The following is a 15,976-nucleotide window of genomic DNA, read 5'->3' on the forward strand; positions in this document are numbered from 1 at the left end:
ACACAGAGAGAGAGAGAGAGAGAGAGAGAGAGAGAGAGAGAGAGAGAGAGAGAGACCTCAACATATGATATATGTTCTTTATTACAAATCACATTTCTGTTTACTTTTATACACAAAATGTGTAAGGTTAGCACTGCCCCCTTGTGGTAAACAACTGCCTTTACAAGTTTGTTATTAATAATGCTGGATCAAATGCAATCATCTAACAAATCTTCCAAACAATAAAAAAAGTTAACTTTATTACAACGTAACTTAGATACTAACAAAAGAATAACAGTCACACTTCGTCATTATCAAACATGCCAGAACAATCCACAAGGATCTCCAGTGACCAGTACTACAGTCAAACAAACAATCACACACTCTCACACACTCACTCTCACACACTCATTCTCACTCTCACTCACGCACACACACACACTCACTCTCACTCACTCACTCACTCACTCACTCTCTCACTCACACACTCTCACTCACTCTCACACTCGCTCACTCTCTCACTCACACACTCTCACTCACTCTCACACTCGCTCACTCTCTCACTCACACACTCTCACTCACTCTCACACTCGCTCACTCTCTCACTCACACACTCTCACTCACTCTCACACTCGCTCACTCTCTCACTCACACACTCTCACTCACTCTCACACTCGCTCACTCTCTCACTCACACACTCTCACTCACTCTCACACTCGCTCACTCTCTCACTCACACACTCTCACTCACTCTCACACTCGCTCACTCTCTCACTCACACACTCACTCACTCTCGCACTCACACTCACACTCACACTCACACTCACTCTCACACTCGCTCACTCTCACACACTCACTCACTCACTCACTCACACTCACACTCTCACTCACACTCACACACTCTCACACTCGCTCACTCTCACACTCACTCGCACACACACACACTCACTCACTCACTCACTCACTCACTCACAGGGTGCGGTTTTATCAGAAAGCACAGGAGCATGATCAGTACATTCAGAGCTGCTCTATTCTGTTCTTAAAACACAAATCTCGATCAGTCAGTAATGTGAACAGTGTTATACGATCAGAATTAATGACATCTCGGCATTTCCTCCAGTCACCTTTGCTTCGGATTGAGCCTATGATGATCACATTACCAGCACTGGGCATCAAAGGTGATTTGTGTTGTTGTTTCAAATGCTTTTATTGTATGCAACAGCGCCTGCCCACTTTCCAGCGGACTTGCTTCCCCAAGTATTGTTCCCATTCATTTTCCCCATAGGGAGTCTTTAAAGAGCTATAAACAATGAACCAAACCAACCAGCTGCAAGCTCAATCACAACACTACAGACTCAGATTTGTAGCAAAAAATTATTTGGGGAAAAAAAAAAAAAAATTTCAGAAAAGAGATGAAAGGTACAAATCTGTGTACTTGCAGACTATGGTGAGGGAAATAACTACAATTCCATGAAACACTGTGAATAATCAAATTAAAAATGACAGAAACATCTAAAACATATTTTACATTTTGATAGCGTAGGGAGACTGACGATCACGTCATTGAGAGCACATCATGGGACTTTTAGCACAATTGTTTCGATTCTCTGATTGGGGGACTGTTTTTGCAGAATCATGGGTACTGTAATTTTTCACCAGGAACTTTGATGTTTAACAATTTTTTGCAACAAAATTTACAAAGCGAGTTGAAATAATGTAGACTGGCGGCTTTAGCAAAAGCATATAGCGCTGATTAATAACCGCGGTGCTCACAGCAGGTCTGTCAGCTACGGTCAGCAGGTCTCAGGATACATAACGCTAAAAACAGGTGGAAACAGGGTCCGAAACATTTTCTGATCACAGAAGACTCATGCAAATACATTTTCAAAACTTTTTGAGAAACCTGTGTGTCTGGCCTGACGTATCAACTTGAGAAAATATAATGATCAAACCGCACAGGCCAGCAAACGTACCTGCACTCTCAGAAAGCAGGGCCATGCGTACGGAGGAAGAGTGTGGAGCAGATGACTGTAGAGCCTCTCTCCATCCAATCCATGACCGTCCTTCAGCACAACAGCAGTCATTCCTGCTCGACCCTCGTATCCTGCAAACACCAGCATTCACTCACACCAGACCCAGTGCTACATCTCTCATACGACACTTATGAAATCTATTTGATGCTTCTTTAGATTTGGAACGGTTTAGTTAATAATCAATTTAAAAACATGATTAAAAAACAGACAGCAAAGCAACTTTTAAACAGACTACAGTAAATCATTACTCCAGCAGTTATTAGACACAGCCGGAGACTAAAGCACCTGGCACAGTGACGCCGTACACACTGACATCCAGCAGGAGGTCCAGACAGCCCAGCACTTCAGACACCTCTGTGGTGGACACGTTTTCTCCTTTCCACCTGCAGACCAGCAGAACAGCATGATCAGTGACATGGCGCCGCGGTCCTAACCTAACATTTCACCTTTCCTCGGATGTGAAAACTACACTCATAGCAAATGGACCAATAAGAAGTGTGCTAGAGTTTCACATGCTTAGGTGAGTCAACATCAGAAAAATGATTTCCAACAGACAAATAAAGAATGCTCTTGCTCCTGGTCTGTAAAGAGGAGCGGCGTGATTCCTGACTGAGCGAGGAGGGGTTCCCTTTCATGGAAACTTCGAACTGCATCCTCTAGGGGTCGCTATGGGGAACGCCTCGTCGTGACCCGTGTCTGAAGCATACATTGAAAAAACACCAACTCGTTGGCCGGCGACAGCCATGATGTCACTACCGGTGCAACTATAGTATAAATAGGCGCCGGGAGCACACATCATTCTCTTCTTCGTCTTCATTGACTGTTTTGTTTGAAGCGTGCATTTCTGTGGTAAGAGCGATCTCTATTCATCTCATTATGGCGAGCACTAGCAAAGCATTTAAGGATGTGTGCATCCGTGTTGACGTTGTTTAACATCTGATGACACACACGATCTATGCGTTATTTGTTTGGGCGAAGTGCTCGCACGCGATGCCTCCGAGGGGGCAATGGGCGGGCACTGCGAGCGTTTTTTCCAAGGGAAAAAGCTCCGCTCTCGTTTGTCTCTCTTTTCGAGGAAAAATGTTTTTTCAATGTATGCTTCAGACACGGGTCACGACGAGGCGTTCCCCATAGCGACCCCTAGAGGACGCAGTGTCTCGTTCCCTACTCGGGGAACCATGGTTACATAAGTAACCTGAGACGATTTTTGGAAAGTCGCTCCACTACAGCTCCATCACGAGCACAATTAATGCCAACAGCCCATAATATAACTGCAGTTTATCAAGAACTCACACGTTAAACATCATTAGCTAGCTTGACAGCCATATGGATCACTCAGATCAGAGAGACGGGGAAGGTTTAAATGACAGTGATGAACGAGTGCGGGAGGTTATTTCTCAGGCAGGTTTGTTTGTAGCATGTGGACACGCGATATTGATTGAGTGAATTCATGTTTTAAACAGTGTATTGTACATGTTGTTATAATCTCCGCTCTAAACTAATGTGCTGCCTCACTGCACACAAGAGACCAGCTCGCACAGAACGTTCAGGAAGTGCAGACAATTATTGTCAACGCTGCCCTGTGATTTATCAGCTTAAAAACGGAAAAGCTACAACATATTCTTTCTGAAGTAACTAAAACCCATAGTAGAGAAACACTGCACAGACAAGGGACTTAAACAGTCATTTAAGATAGACTTGGGCTAATAGTAGTGTTCCAGTAAACCACGTCTATTCTTCTAGTATTGTGTAATTATTTCTCGTGTAATATAAGCGTTTCTGCTCAGTGGAGCGAGGAATGGAGTGATTACTGAATGCCTGGAGCGCGGAGGAGAAATAGTGGTCGCTCACATACAGCTATAGACGGAGGCTAAGAGAAGGAAAACACAATTCATCTGTACTGCGAGAACTCGTTTTGACTCACTGTGTCCCTTCCTGTACGGGGGTGTTTTATTTTTTCATGCACACAATGAGGAATTACTTTATGACTCTAGAAAACACAATTCATCTGTACTGCGAGAACTCGTTTTGACTCACTGTGTCCCTGTACGGGGGTGTTTTATTTTTTCATGCACACAATGAGGAATTACTTTATGACTCTTTGTTCTGAGAGTGCTGTGAGAAGAATCAGGCTAAGCGTCACTCCTCTGGCTTCCTGCAGCCGCTCTCATCAAGTGCATTGACGGTGTACAGTCAGTGAACAAGCGGCACCTGGATGCTCCTTTACAGTGCTGCACAAAACCGCTTTCCAAAAGCTTGACTCCCTCTGGTCCTCAGCGGTGACAAACCTCCACTAGAGCTGTCGAGACCAGCAGCAGCTTTACAAAGCAGCTCATGAACGCAGGAGCCTGCTAGACCTGGCTTCTTTTCTGCACTACACTGCTGCTCTTATCATGACATTTCTCATTTGGGTCTTCTGAAGAATCAACGTAAATGTAAAGTCTACACAGAGTGTGTATGTTTATGTCAAAAGTTCAGTTGATGTAAGACCACTCTGCTCAGACAGGAAATTCCCAAAGGTGCTCCGCATCTGTGATTTAACTGCGTGTAGGTTGAGCTTTTGGGCAGATTCTTTAGAGGTCCCACCAAGTTAGTCTTGGCCAGACCCTCTGCCAGAGCCCTGAACCGAACCTTTTCACACAGAATCCTATCGAAGCATTATTATGTCATTATGACTTTGGAAACGCGCTCCTGCTCTCAGAGCTTCAAACTGCAATGCGATCGAATGCAAAGATTCCCCACAATACCAGCACATTTACATGAAATAAAGACCTGAATGTGTCTCCAATCCTGTCTTTGAAGTAGACAAAGTTTCTGTGGTCCTGAAGCATCAGGTCTCCAGTGTTGAAGTACACATCTCCGCACTTAAAGACGTCCCTCAGCAGCTTCCTCTCAGACATGGCTTTATCGCCTGCGTATCCCAGGAAAGGGTTGGTGAACATCACTGGAGCCACCAGTAACCCTGCTTGCCCTGAAACCACAGCAGTCTGGGCTGAGGACATCATTACTCACTCAAAACACAGCTCAAACATTTCACATCGATTTCAGTTCATTTTCACCACTTCTCCTCATATGCAAAATAACTACTTTTCCAAACCTGCACAAACATGACAAAAAGTAAGCTCCCTCACAGAGTTGTCATTTACAGAAAGGTAACATCACTCCTAATAAAGTGATCCGGTGTCCATCTCAGAGTCACACAACAGTGGTCAGTCGTCTGCTCTTAAAAATGAATGTATATGAAAGCAGATGTGATGATCTCACCTTTACTCACTTTAATGCAGTGTCCCGTGTCTGTGCGTATGGGCTCATATGTGTGTGGATCACATTTTAAAAACTCAAACGGCAAATTGAGCTGAAATAAAACAGATCCACATCTCAAAGTACATTTCGGATTTCTGAATGAACTGCAATTCCTCTTTGAACCTCATTTTTTACACATTTATTTTATTAAACAGTTGCATTAAAAACCCTCAAATCAAATAAAAACAGACCTTATTAAAATAACTGGCTCGCCCAATCGGTCCAATTTCATCAGTGTAATTAACGAAGCCAATACTGGCCTCCGTTAAACCATAAGCTTCACGAATTTGGATTTTTCCAAAACGCCTGAGAAACTCCTTCCAAACGTCGGCTCTGAGACCACTTCCTGCGGCGAGGCGAACTTTATGAGCCACTTCCTCTGCAGTCTGTAGAAAGGAAGTGGTATGAAAATAAGCCAAAGATTAACCGCAACAGCTTAAAGGGGTCCTATATTATGCTTTTTCACTTTTTTAATTTTAGTCAGTGTGTAGTGTGTAAGTTTGGGCATAAAAAAGATCTAGAATGTTAAAAATCTCAAAGTCCACTCCAAAGGGAGATATTTCGTTTTTTAAGAATCCCTTTTCAAGAACTACAATGAATGGCTCGTTTGGACTACAGCGTTCGTTTTCCGGGCTTTGTGATGTCACAAAACGGCTCATTAGAATATCATTACAAATAATTCCCGCCTACAGAAATTCGAATGGTTGGGGGGTGGGGAGGGGCGAGGTTGTGGTTAGAGCGCTTGGTTGAGTGAGTGCATCAGACGAGACGACGAAGAAGAAGTGCTGCTGCAGAGTTAGTGCATCAGAGAAAACCAAGAAGAAGAGCTGCTGTGCTGTAGCTTCAACTTTGTAAAAGAGCATAATAGGACCCCTTTAAACAATTTCATCAACGCAACACAAACACAATGAAATCTAATCTTTGATGAAACAATGTAAACTAGAAAAAATAAATAAAATAATAATACAGTACATATTTCAGCATGTAGTACAAAGTTTAGTACCTTTGGTTGATTGACCAGATATCGACAGAGTTCTCCAATATACTGAAACATAGTAATATCATACTTCACACAGTCCTTCCAAAACTGGCTGGCAGAGAACTTCCTCTTCAAAACACAGGTCGCCCCTGAAATCCAACATCAGGATTACATTCAGCCAGACTCTTCCCTGGATAACAGCAGGACTCGCAAGAGATGTTCATGCGTGTAAACACCTGTCTTACAGTATTTACAGTGCAGTAAAACAAGTCATCGTGTTGCAGTGGTGACTGTGATATCATTGTGTTGGGCTGATCGTACCGAGCTCGATGCAGCCGCCGATGCAGAGCAGTGATGCAGACATGTGATAGAGCGGCAGCGTCAGATAGACTCGGTCACAGGCTCGAGCGCCACACAAGCGCAGGAAGGCCATGCACATCACCGCTTTGATGTGACTGATCCGAGCAGCCTTCGGCAGCCCTGAGGAACGAAGAAATAAACAACAGAATGGCCTGCTGCACAATGAAGAGCTGAAGCTGTAACAGTTAGAGGTCACATTAAGAGCTACAGCTCAGTACGACTCACAATAGAATAGACATACAGGAGACAATGTGTGAAGATGCAATGTACAACACAATACATAAACAACACAGCACACAAACTGAGCACTGACAGATAAAAACTCTATTACTAACAGGCTGGAGATGATGCTGATGTGTATGTAAACAAGGGCCAAAAGCACACCAGAGAACTAATATGACTACTCAGTGAAACACTTTTCATATAAAGTAGTGAAACAGTAAAATAAATCTTTAATAAGACCTTTAAATGCAGCATGTGACATTTCATCAAACTAATAACTGCATCAGCTTTTTTTAAGTGTACTTTTCCAATATTACACACAATGTTCAGGCATTCGTTTACTGAAGTGTTTTTCTTGATTTCTGTTTTCATTCCTTTGGTTCATTTGATAATGACTGCATGTTTCGTGATAGCTGTGCATTAGTTCCTGCTACATCCAGAGTACTGTAGAGTGTGAGATATGACCAGCTCCTTACAAATGAGGAATCATACACAACTGCTACAAAGGTGCAATCACGCAAGCATCATCCCCAGCATTGACTGTTAGTTTAACAGCTGCTAGAGTAACCCCTCCGGTCCTACGGTCATCACCCCAGCGTCTGCTCTACGAGATGATGAAGCTGCTGTGCTGTACCTGTGGTGCCAGAGGTGAAGATAAATAGGAAGTTGTTCATGAGGTTGGGCTGAGGGCCGTCAGTCTCGGGCTTGTCTGGAGAGGCTGACTCCAGCTTGTCCAGCAGCGTCCCGACGCTCTGGTGTGAGGAGCTCTCTGCTGCCACCCAAACCTCAAGCCCAGCGTCCGTCAGAGCCAGCAGCACCTCGTCCACACACCTGATCAAGTCTACACACAGGAGTCAAACGCTTTTCCTTTCAGATGAACAAACAGCATGACTATAGATGGTATACATAGATGATATGTTTCCTGGATGATCCATCACTGTTTTAATGTTTTGTGATGGTTGTTCATGTTGGTTCCGGTTGGATAGTTGTTGGTCCTGAACAGTTAAAAATCCTCCAGCTCCTACACATTCTTTGGTTTTCCAGCATCTTCTGCAGATCTGAACCCTTTCCAGCAGTGACCGTGTGATTTTGAGATCCATCTTTTCACTCTGAGGACGATCGAGGGACTCATACAAAGCTATCACAAAAGATCAAAACATGTACTGATGCTCCAGAAGGCCACACAAAGCATTAAGAGTGAATTGGGTGATCAGGGTAAATTGTCCTTATTTTGTCTTCTGGGAAACATGTATGTATTTATGTAGCTTCTGAAGTGCAGTACTAAATGAAAAAAATATGATCTTTAAACAAAATAAGAAAAATTGACACATCATCATCCTGTTCTTAATGCATTGTGTGGCCTTCTTGAGCATCAGAACATGTTTTGACCTTTTGTAATAGTTATGTATGAGTCTCTCAATTGTCCTCAGTTTGAAAAGATGGATCTCAAAATCATACGGTCACTGCTGGAAAGGGTTCAGATCTGCAGAAGATGCTGGAAAACCTGAGAATGTGCAGGAGCTGGAGGATTTCTCTGAAAAACAGCAGGCAGTTGAACTGCTCAGGACCAACAAAGGACTCATGAACAACAGTGATGGATCATCCAGGAAATAACACACAGTATTAATATTCAAGAGTATGTAAACATTTGATTGGGGTCATTTTCATAAATTCAGTCGTTATTTTGTCTTGTGGAGTATATATAAACATCCGTTATGTGAAATAGCTTCTTCAGGACAGTACTAAATAAAAAATAAATAACATGCAATTTTCACGATCCCTCTTATTTTGTTAAAATTATGAACATTTTGCATATTCTGCAAGGGGTGTGTAAACTTATGAGCACAACTGTATGTTTCAAAGTAAATGATGTCAATATGGTAATATATTAAAAGAACTTAACATAACTATACAGAACATTCTGATCTGATTTGTTGACATTTAAGAAGCTCTTATTAAAGCATGTTGATTGCTGCAGGCAAACTTGACAATCTAGCACTCATATTCTCACAAATTACATGATCAAACGTTAACTATGATAAATTCACATTTTAACCTGAATTAATCGAGGATGTGCCTTTTACCCATGCAGTATCCTGTGACAGAACTGAAGAAAATTCAGCTTCCAAAGACGGTTTATCCACTGAACTCAGCAGTCCTTATGAATGTTTTGACTCAAGCTTACTAATTAGTGTGTATGTGTGATTAAATATATGTCCTATAGACTTGATGGAACGATGGAATGTTCTGATGGGTCTGTGAATTCATAACTTTTGTAATTCAGGCCAGCCTTCAAACATCAAATCTCTCTTGAATGTCAAATTCAAAAAGAGAAAGTTCAGTTTTTATTTTGATTTGTAACAGTGCTCAGTCAGACCACACTTTGTCAAATCAGCAGTGAAACGTTTCTCGTGACGGAATTTGTTGCGTTGTAACAGTCTTCAGCCTGCTACTAGTTGAATTCAGCTGCAGTTTCATTCCTCGCTTGTAGAGGGCAGCCTAAACTTCGGTTGATCACGGATAAATGTAGTAGCTTAATAGGAGAAGAGAGTATGGATACCTTTTGGTTGTGTGCCAATGTGCCTAGTTGCAGCATTTGAGCTGATCTTCTGCATTTGGGGAAGGCCCTTGTTGAGAAACATTTTTGTTTCCTTCTCAACTGTGAGTATGGTTACTTTATTGCATTTATTTATTTATGAAAGAGTTATTTGATGACCCATTTAGTAGAGAACAAAACTATTGGGTATTTTTTTTTATGTTTAAGTCAAGTCAAGTCTGCTTTATTGTCAATTCTTCCACATGTACAGCACATACAGTGGGTACGGAAAGTATTCAGACCCCCTTCAATTTTTCACTCTTTGTTATATTGGAGCCATTTGCTAAAATCATTTAAGTTAATTTTTTTTCCTCATTAATGTACACACAGCACCCCATATTGACAGAAAAACACAGAATTGTTGACATTTTTGCAGATTTATTAAAAAAGAAAAACTGAAATATCACATGGTCCTAAGTATTCAGACCCTTTGCTGTGACACTCATATATTTAACTCAGGTGCTGTCCATTTCTTCTGATCATCCTTGAGATGGTTCTGTCGGGAGATAGAGAAGCCGCAGCGTGTGAACGTGCCGCCATCATTAAGTAGAACCTTTAATTGGTAGAACGAGGATAATGATTGAGGTGTTTTTTCTGTTTGTAGAAGGTTTTTTTTCCTATGTTATGCTTGATACATATGGAAGCGTTGTGGATTGAATTCGAATCTTCGTTGATGGAGTTGGCAAGTAGGCCTACTAAAGGCTATCTGTTTGGTTCCCTACCATGGAGTTGCTTTAAGGACTGATTCGCCGCTCTACAATACGGATTATAATTGTGATTCAAGGACAACGTTTGAGCCTACTTAAGTCGTCGTTGCCATTGGACTTCTTCAATGTCTAACATGATCACAGATAAGACTACTTTCTTTGACTTTTAAACATTGTGCTTTCACCCTCAAGGACTTGATTCATAGTTTGATCAAGATGGGTCAATTTTTGATCTCAGATGAACAAGTGGTGTTGGATTGATATTATCACTGTTGTGTTTGGTGCAAAATGTGTATTGTTTTCGCTAGTATCACTTAAATTGAAAGGAATACAAGTTAAAGAAAGAGTTTTGTGGCTGCCTTATTTTATTTGTTAGAATTAATCAACGTTTATGTTGGAAACCCACCCAAAAATCAGATATATAACTAACATTGGTTTAAATATTAATCTGAGTGGTTATATAATGGCGCCCAAACAGAGACACATTTTCGTATGAGATATTGTTTATTCTGCTAATAAAATATGGCAAGCCAAGGATCTAATGATGGGGATGAGCAGGAACCCAAACTTGATTTTTCTTCTGATGCATTCCTTAGCAGAAGAGAGCCTGTTAGAGAACTAATCGATACATTTAGTACTCTTTATGTAGACTCAGAAGAAGAAAATGAAGTGGTTGAGGCTAAGAATGAAATTAAACAGCAGAGTAGGGATCCTTCACCTCCTGAACCTGAGAAAGAACAAGAAGAGGCGCACACACAAGAGCAAATGCAAATATCAGGTGCAACATTAATAGAACAGTTAATTGAGCGAGTCAGTAAATTGGAGAGTCGTTTTGAAAAGTGGGTTCAAAAGATGAATGAAAGCGTGACCTTTGCTGAGTGTAAAGCTATTGAAGAAAGAGTGACTTACCACCTGGAACGAGAATGTGAGAGAGTCCAGAAAAAAATGGAGCTTGAACTTCAAGATTTGGGTAAATCTATGGTGGACTGTTTGAAGAGGCGAGATGCTCAAATTGACCACAAATTAAAAACCCTTACGCCTGTTATGTCTACTCCCATACATCCAAAGTCAAATCTTTATGCTCCTGTTTCTAGAGCTACAGTGACTAACCAGACTTACCATGTGCCAAGTAGCCAAATGTCCTGCTTAGAAGGTATGTCAATGATGTCATTCCATCCTCCAGTGAAAATAGAATTTCCAAGTTTTAGTAATAGTGGAGAGGAAGATCCTGTTACTTTCATAGAGAGATGTGAGGAATATTTTGCCATTCGTCCTCTCAATGATTGTGAAATTCTTGCTTCTTTAACATCAGTATTAAAGGGTACTGCCAAAGATTGGTGGCTGGCAGAGAAGAACGTTCAGACATGGCAACGGTTCAAAGATATCTTTTTGCGCTCATTCTTAAGTGAAGACTATGAAGAAGAAGCTGCTAGAAGATTACTGGAAAGGAAGCAGGGTGCTAAAGAGAGTATTAGAGATTTTGCTTATCATTATAGAGCCTTATGCCTTCGAAGAAACAAGGACATGTCAGAGAGGGAAGTGGTACATGCCATCTTACAAAATTGCAACCCACGACTAGCGAGTTTACTCAGAGGAACTGTGAGAGGGGTGGATCATTTGGTAAGATTTGGCACTCAAATTGAAAAGGATTTTGAAGAGTCTAGAAGATACTGGAGCCAAGTTAATTCAGAGACGCAGCAACGGAGAGCGAATGCTTCTAGAGAAGTTGTACTAAAGTCTTCTCCAGCTAACACGAGAAGCATGCAGTCTGCGAAAAGTGTTGTTCAACCTGAGATAATCACCCTCCCTATCATTCTACGTGGCAGATACTTACAAGCAATGATTGATACCGGCAGTACCTTATCGCTCATTCAAGAGTCTTGTTGGAAGCAATTGCAATGTCAAGAACCATGTAAACCGAGCAATGGCCAGACCTTTTTGCTAGCCAACGGTCAGAGGCAGGAAGCTATTGGCAAGCTGGAGTGGGAATGTGAACTGCAAGGGAGAAAAATAGCTCTGACATTGTACGTAATGCGTGATACTGATCTAACAGTACCTATTATCCTTGGTATGGATTTTCTGTTATCTTCAGGGATCATCCTTGACTTCAGAAGATCTCAGTATCAACTACCAACATTAGAAGATGATGAGAAAGTTGCGACTTTTCCTTTGTTGTCACATGAACCCTGTTCGACCGTACATTTCTATCTTGCTCTGTCCACACCAGTGGCTTCAGATGAAACTCTACAGTCGATCCGTGACCTTGTTCAGAAAGCTGATATGAATCATCATAGCAAAGACATGCTGAGGGAGCTGATGTTGAAATGGCCCACAGTCTGCACACATGAAATAGGTCAGTCAAGTATAGTCAAACATCGAATTATCACCACTGACGAAGTTCCTGTTCGGAAAAAACCCTATAAGCTGTCAAGAGAAAAACAACAATTTGTTGATGCAGAAATTCAAGGGCTACTGGATAAGAAGATCATCCGTCCATCTATTTCTCCATGGGCTTCTCCAGTAGTGGTGGTACCTAAAAAAGATGGAGGATCAAGGCTGTGTGTAGATTATAGAGGCGTAAATGCAAAAACTCACCTTGATGCTTATCCAATACCACAAATACAGGACATTCTGGAATCATTACATGGAACAACTGTGGTTAGCACGCTTGACCTCAAGACTGGTTATTGGCAAATGGAGATGGAGCCAGAAAGCATACAGAAGACCGCCTTTGTTACCTCTGCAGGGCTATTTGAATTCTTGTGTCTACCCTTTGGCCTTAAAAATGCTGCAGCTTCGTTCCAAAGATTGATGGAGCATGTTCTCAGGGATCTAAGAGGAAAATGCTGTCTGATATACATAGACGATGTGGTGATATTCTCAGAAAATAAAGAAAAGCACCTGCAACATCTTAATCAGGTGTTCAGCTGTCTCGCCAATGCCGGTCTAACTCTTAACCTGAGAAAATGCAACTTTTTTCAGAGATCCCTTACATTCTTGGGACATGTCATATCTGGAGAAAGAGTTAAGACTGATCTGTCAAAAGTGTCTGCAGTATGTGATTTTTCCTGTGCCTCAATCACTTAAAGATCTACAACGTTTTATAGGTTTGGCAGGATGGTATCATCGATTCATACCCAAGTTTTTGGAAAAGGCTGCTTCACTTCATACTCTGAAACAAAAGAATGCTACCTGGGGTTGGACAGATGAATGCCAGACAGCATTTGACATCATTAAGCGAGAACTGACGAATGCTAATTCCACCTGACCTGTCAAAGTCTTTCAAAGTCCAAACAGATGCGAGTGAAGTTGGGTTAGGAGCAGTATTGACTCAAGATGTGGAGGGAGAAGAGCATGTTGTGGCATACGCATCTCGTTTGTTACGAGGACCTGAAAAGGCGTATTCTGTTTCAGAAAAAGAATGTCTCGCAGTGATCTGGGCTGTGGAGAAATGGAGGACATATTTAGAAGGTCGACCTTTTGAGGTGATTACTGACCACTCCGCATTAACTTGGGTATTCCAACACCCCAAACTGTCTTCACGATTGACACGATGGACCATCCGTTTGCAAGGTTTCCAATTTACTGTCAAGTATAGAAAGGGACAGTCCAACGTAGTGCATGTTGTGGCATACGCATCTCGTTTGTTACGAGGACCTGAAAAGGCGTATTCTGTTTCAGAAAAAGAATGTCTCGCAGTGATCTGGGCTGTGGAGAAATGGAGGACATATTTAGAAGGTCGACCTTTTGAGGTGATTACTGACCACTCCGCATTAGCTTGGGTATTCCAACACCCCAAACTGTCTTCACGATTGACACGATGGACCATCCGTTTGCAAGGTTTCCAATTTACTGTCAAGTATAGAAAGGGACAGTCCAACGTAGTACCAGATGTACTATCTAGAAGCATGGAACCAGTGGCAACTTCAGGAAGGATTACAGTTCTCAAAGGCATGAAGTCCCCAGTTAAGCCAGCAGTTTTACCAGTCAACCTGTCTCAACTAGCCACTGCACAGAGTGATGATGCGGAAGTGCAAGAGCTGAGTAAGAAGGCTGATGCACAGGTGGATGCGGATAAAACACGGGTAAGGTATGTGTGTGAAAATGAGTTGTTATTCCGCAGTGTCCCTAGTAGTCATAATGGAGAGAAATTGCAATTAGTCATCCCAGCTTCCCTCCGAAATGAGTTCTTACAGTATGCACATGACAATCCTCTGAGTGGGCATGTTGGGAGAATGAAGACGTTGCTCAGGCTAATGGAAGTTGCATACTGGCCTAGTATGCGTGCAGACGTATGGAAGTACTGCAAGTTTTGTCATATATGTCAGAAGTACAAACCTAACTTGTCAAAGCTGTCTGGCCATTTACAGTCAACACCTGTGGTGGAGCCAGGTTACATGCTTGGTGTAGATTTAATGGGACCATTTCCGAAGAGTGGAAAGCAGAACAAACATTTACTGGTGGTGGTTGACTATTGTTCCAAGTGGGTGGAGTTATTTCCTTTACGAACGGCCAAGGCACCACAAATAGCACGCATCTTAGTGGAAGAAATATTCACTAGATGGGGAACTCCCGCTTACCTTGTATCCGATCGTGGAGCATAGTTCACATCCCATCTTATCAACTTGATTTGTAAGCAATGGGGAGTTGTGCAGAAATTAACAACCGCGTATCACCCACAAACAAGGGTTTGTGGAAAGGGTAGAAGAGAGAAACCTCACGGAAAGGGTAAATCGCACACTCAAAACAATGATGGCTTCATATGTGGAAGAGCACCACAGACAATGGGACAGGTGGTTGGCCGAATTTGGGTTTGCAATAAACACGGCGTGGCATGAAAGTACGGGATATACACCTGCTGAAGTTGCTTTGGGACGGAAACTCAAGGGTCCACTAGAAAGGGCTATTAATCGACCGCCTGATCCAAGCAGCCCTACCTATGAGGTGACAGACAGGCAACAAAGTCTGATCCAGGTGGTAAGGGAGAATGTAGAACGAGCTCAGGCCAAGCAAAAATGCTATTATGATAAAAAAAAAAAAAAAGAATACTTGGTTTCAAGTAGGAGACATAGTTTGGGTTCGAGCTCATCCTTTATCCAAAGCAGATGAGGGGTTTATGTCTAAATTGTCTGCAAAATGGAAGGGTCCAGCTAAAGTGGAAAAATGTCTGGGTCCAGTAAATTATGTTGTTTCATTTCTTGGTGAGCCTGGAAATGTTGATACCTATCATGTTCAGAATTTAAGTCTGTCATGGGTACTTCAAGACTTCTTTTGATGGAGGGGGTATGTAACAGTCTTCAGCCTGCTACTAGTTGAGTTCAGCTGCAGTTTCATTCCTCGCTTGTAGGGGGCAGCCTAAACTTCGGTTGATCACGGATAAATGTAGTAGCTTAATAGAAGAAGAGAGTATGGATACCTTTTGGTTGTGTGCCAATGTGCCTAGTTGCAGCATTTGAGCTGATCTTCTGCATTTGGGGAAGGCCCTTGTTGAGAAACATTTTTGTTTCCTTCTCAACTGTGAGTATGGTTACTTTATTGCATTTATTTATTTATGAAAGAGTTATTTTGATGACCCATTTAGTAGAGAACAAAACTATTGGGTATTTTTTTTCTATGTTTAATTGGTAGAACGAGGATAATGATTGAGGTGTTTTTTCTGTTTGTAGAAGGTTTTTTTTCCTATGTTATGCTTGATACATATGGAAGCGTTGTGGATTGAATTGGAATCTTCGTTGGTGGAGTTGGCAAGTAGGCCTACTAAAGTTCATCTGTTTGGTTCCCTACCATGGAGTTGCTTT

General features: G+C 41.9%; 1 protein-coding gene across 1 annotated transcript in view; it reads right to left on the bottom strand.

Annotated features, from left to right (window-relative positions):
* Window positions 1-1,668: 1,668 nt before the first annotated feature.
* LOC107669787 (long-chain fatty acid transport protein 6) overlaps window positions 1,669-15,976 on the bottom strand; it is a 17,734-nt gene continuing 3,426 nt past the window's right edge. The window contains exons 2-9 of the mRNA XM_016462180.1: window positions 7,510-7,716; window positions 6,615-6,773; window positions 6,318-6,442; window positions 5,506-5,700; window positions 5,276-5,366; window positions 4,784-4,982; window positions 2,297-2,394; window positions 1,669-2,082 (exon numbers count right to left, since the gene is read on the bottom strand). Of these exons, the coding sequence (XP_016317666.1) occupies window positions 1,925-2,082; window positions 2,297-2,394; window positions 4,784-4,982; window positions 5,276-5,366; window positions 5,506-5,700; window positions 6,318-6,442; window positions 6,615-6,773; window positions 7,510-7,716 (1,232 nt within the window). The 3' untranslated portion in view covers window positions 1,669-1,924. The remainder of the gene's footprint in view (window positions 2,083-2,296; window positions 2,395-4,783; window positions 4,983-5,275; window positions 5,367-5,505; window positions 5,701-6,317; window positions 6,443-6,614; window positions 6,774-7,509; window positions 7,717-15,976) is intronic.

Source organism: Sinocyclocheilus anshuiensis, unplaced genomic scaffold, assembly GCF_001515605.1.
Source record: "Sinocyclocheilus anshuiensis isolate Anshui unplaced genomic scaffold, SAMN03320099.WGS_v1.1 scaffold889, whole genome shotgun sequence".
NCBI classification, from domain to species: domain Eukaryota; kingdom Metazoa; phylum Chordata; class Actinopteri; order Cypriniformes; family Cyprinidae; genus Sinocyclocheilus; species Sinocyclocheilus anshuiensis.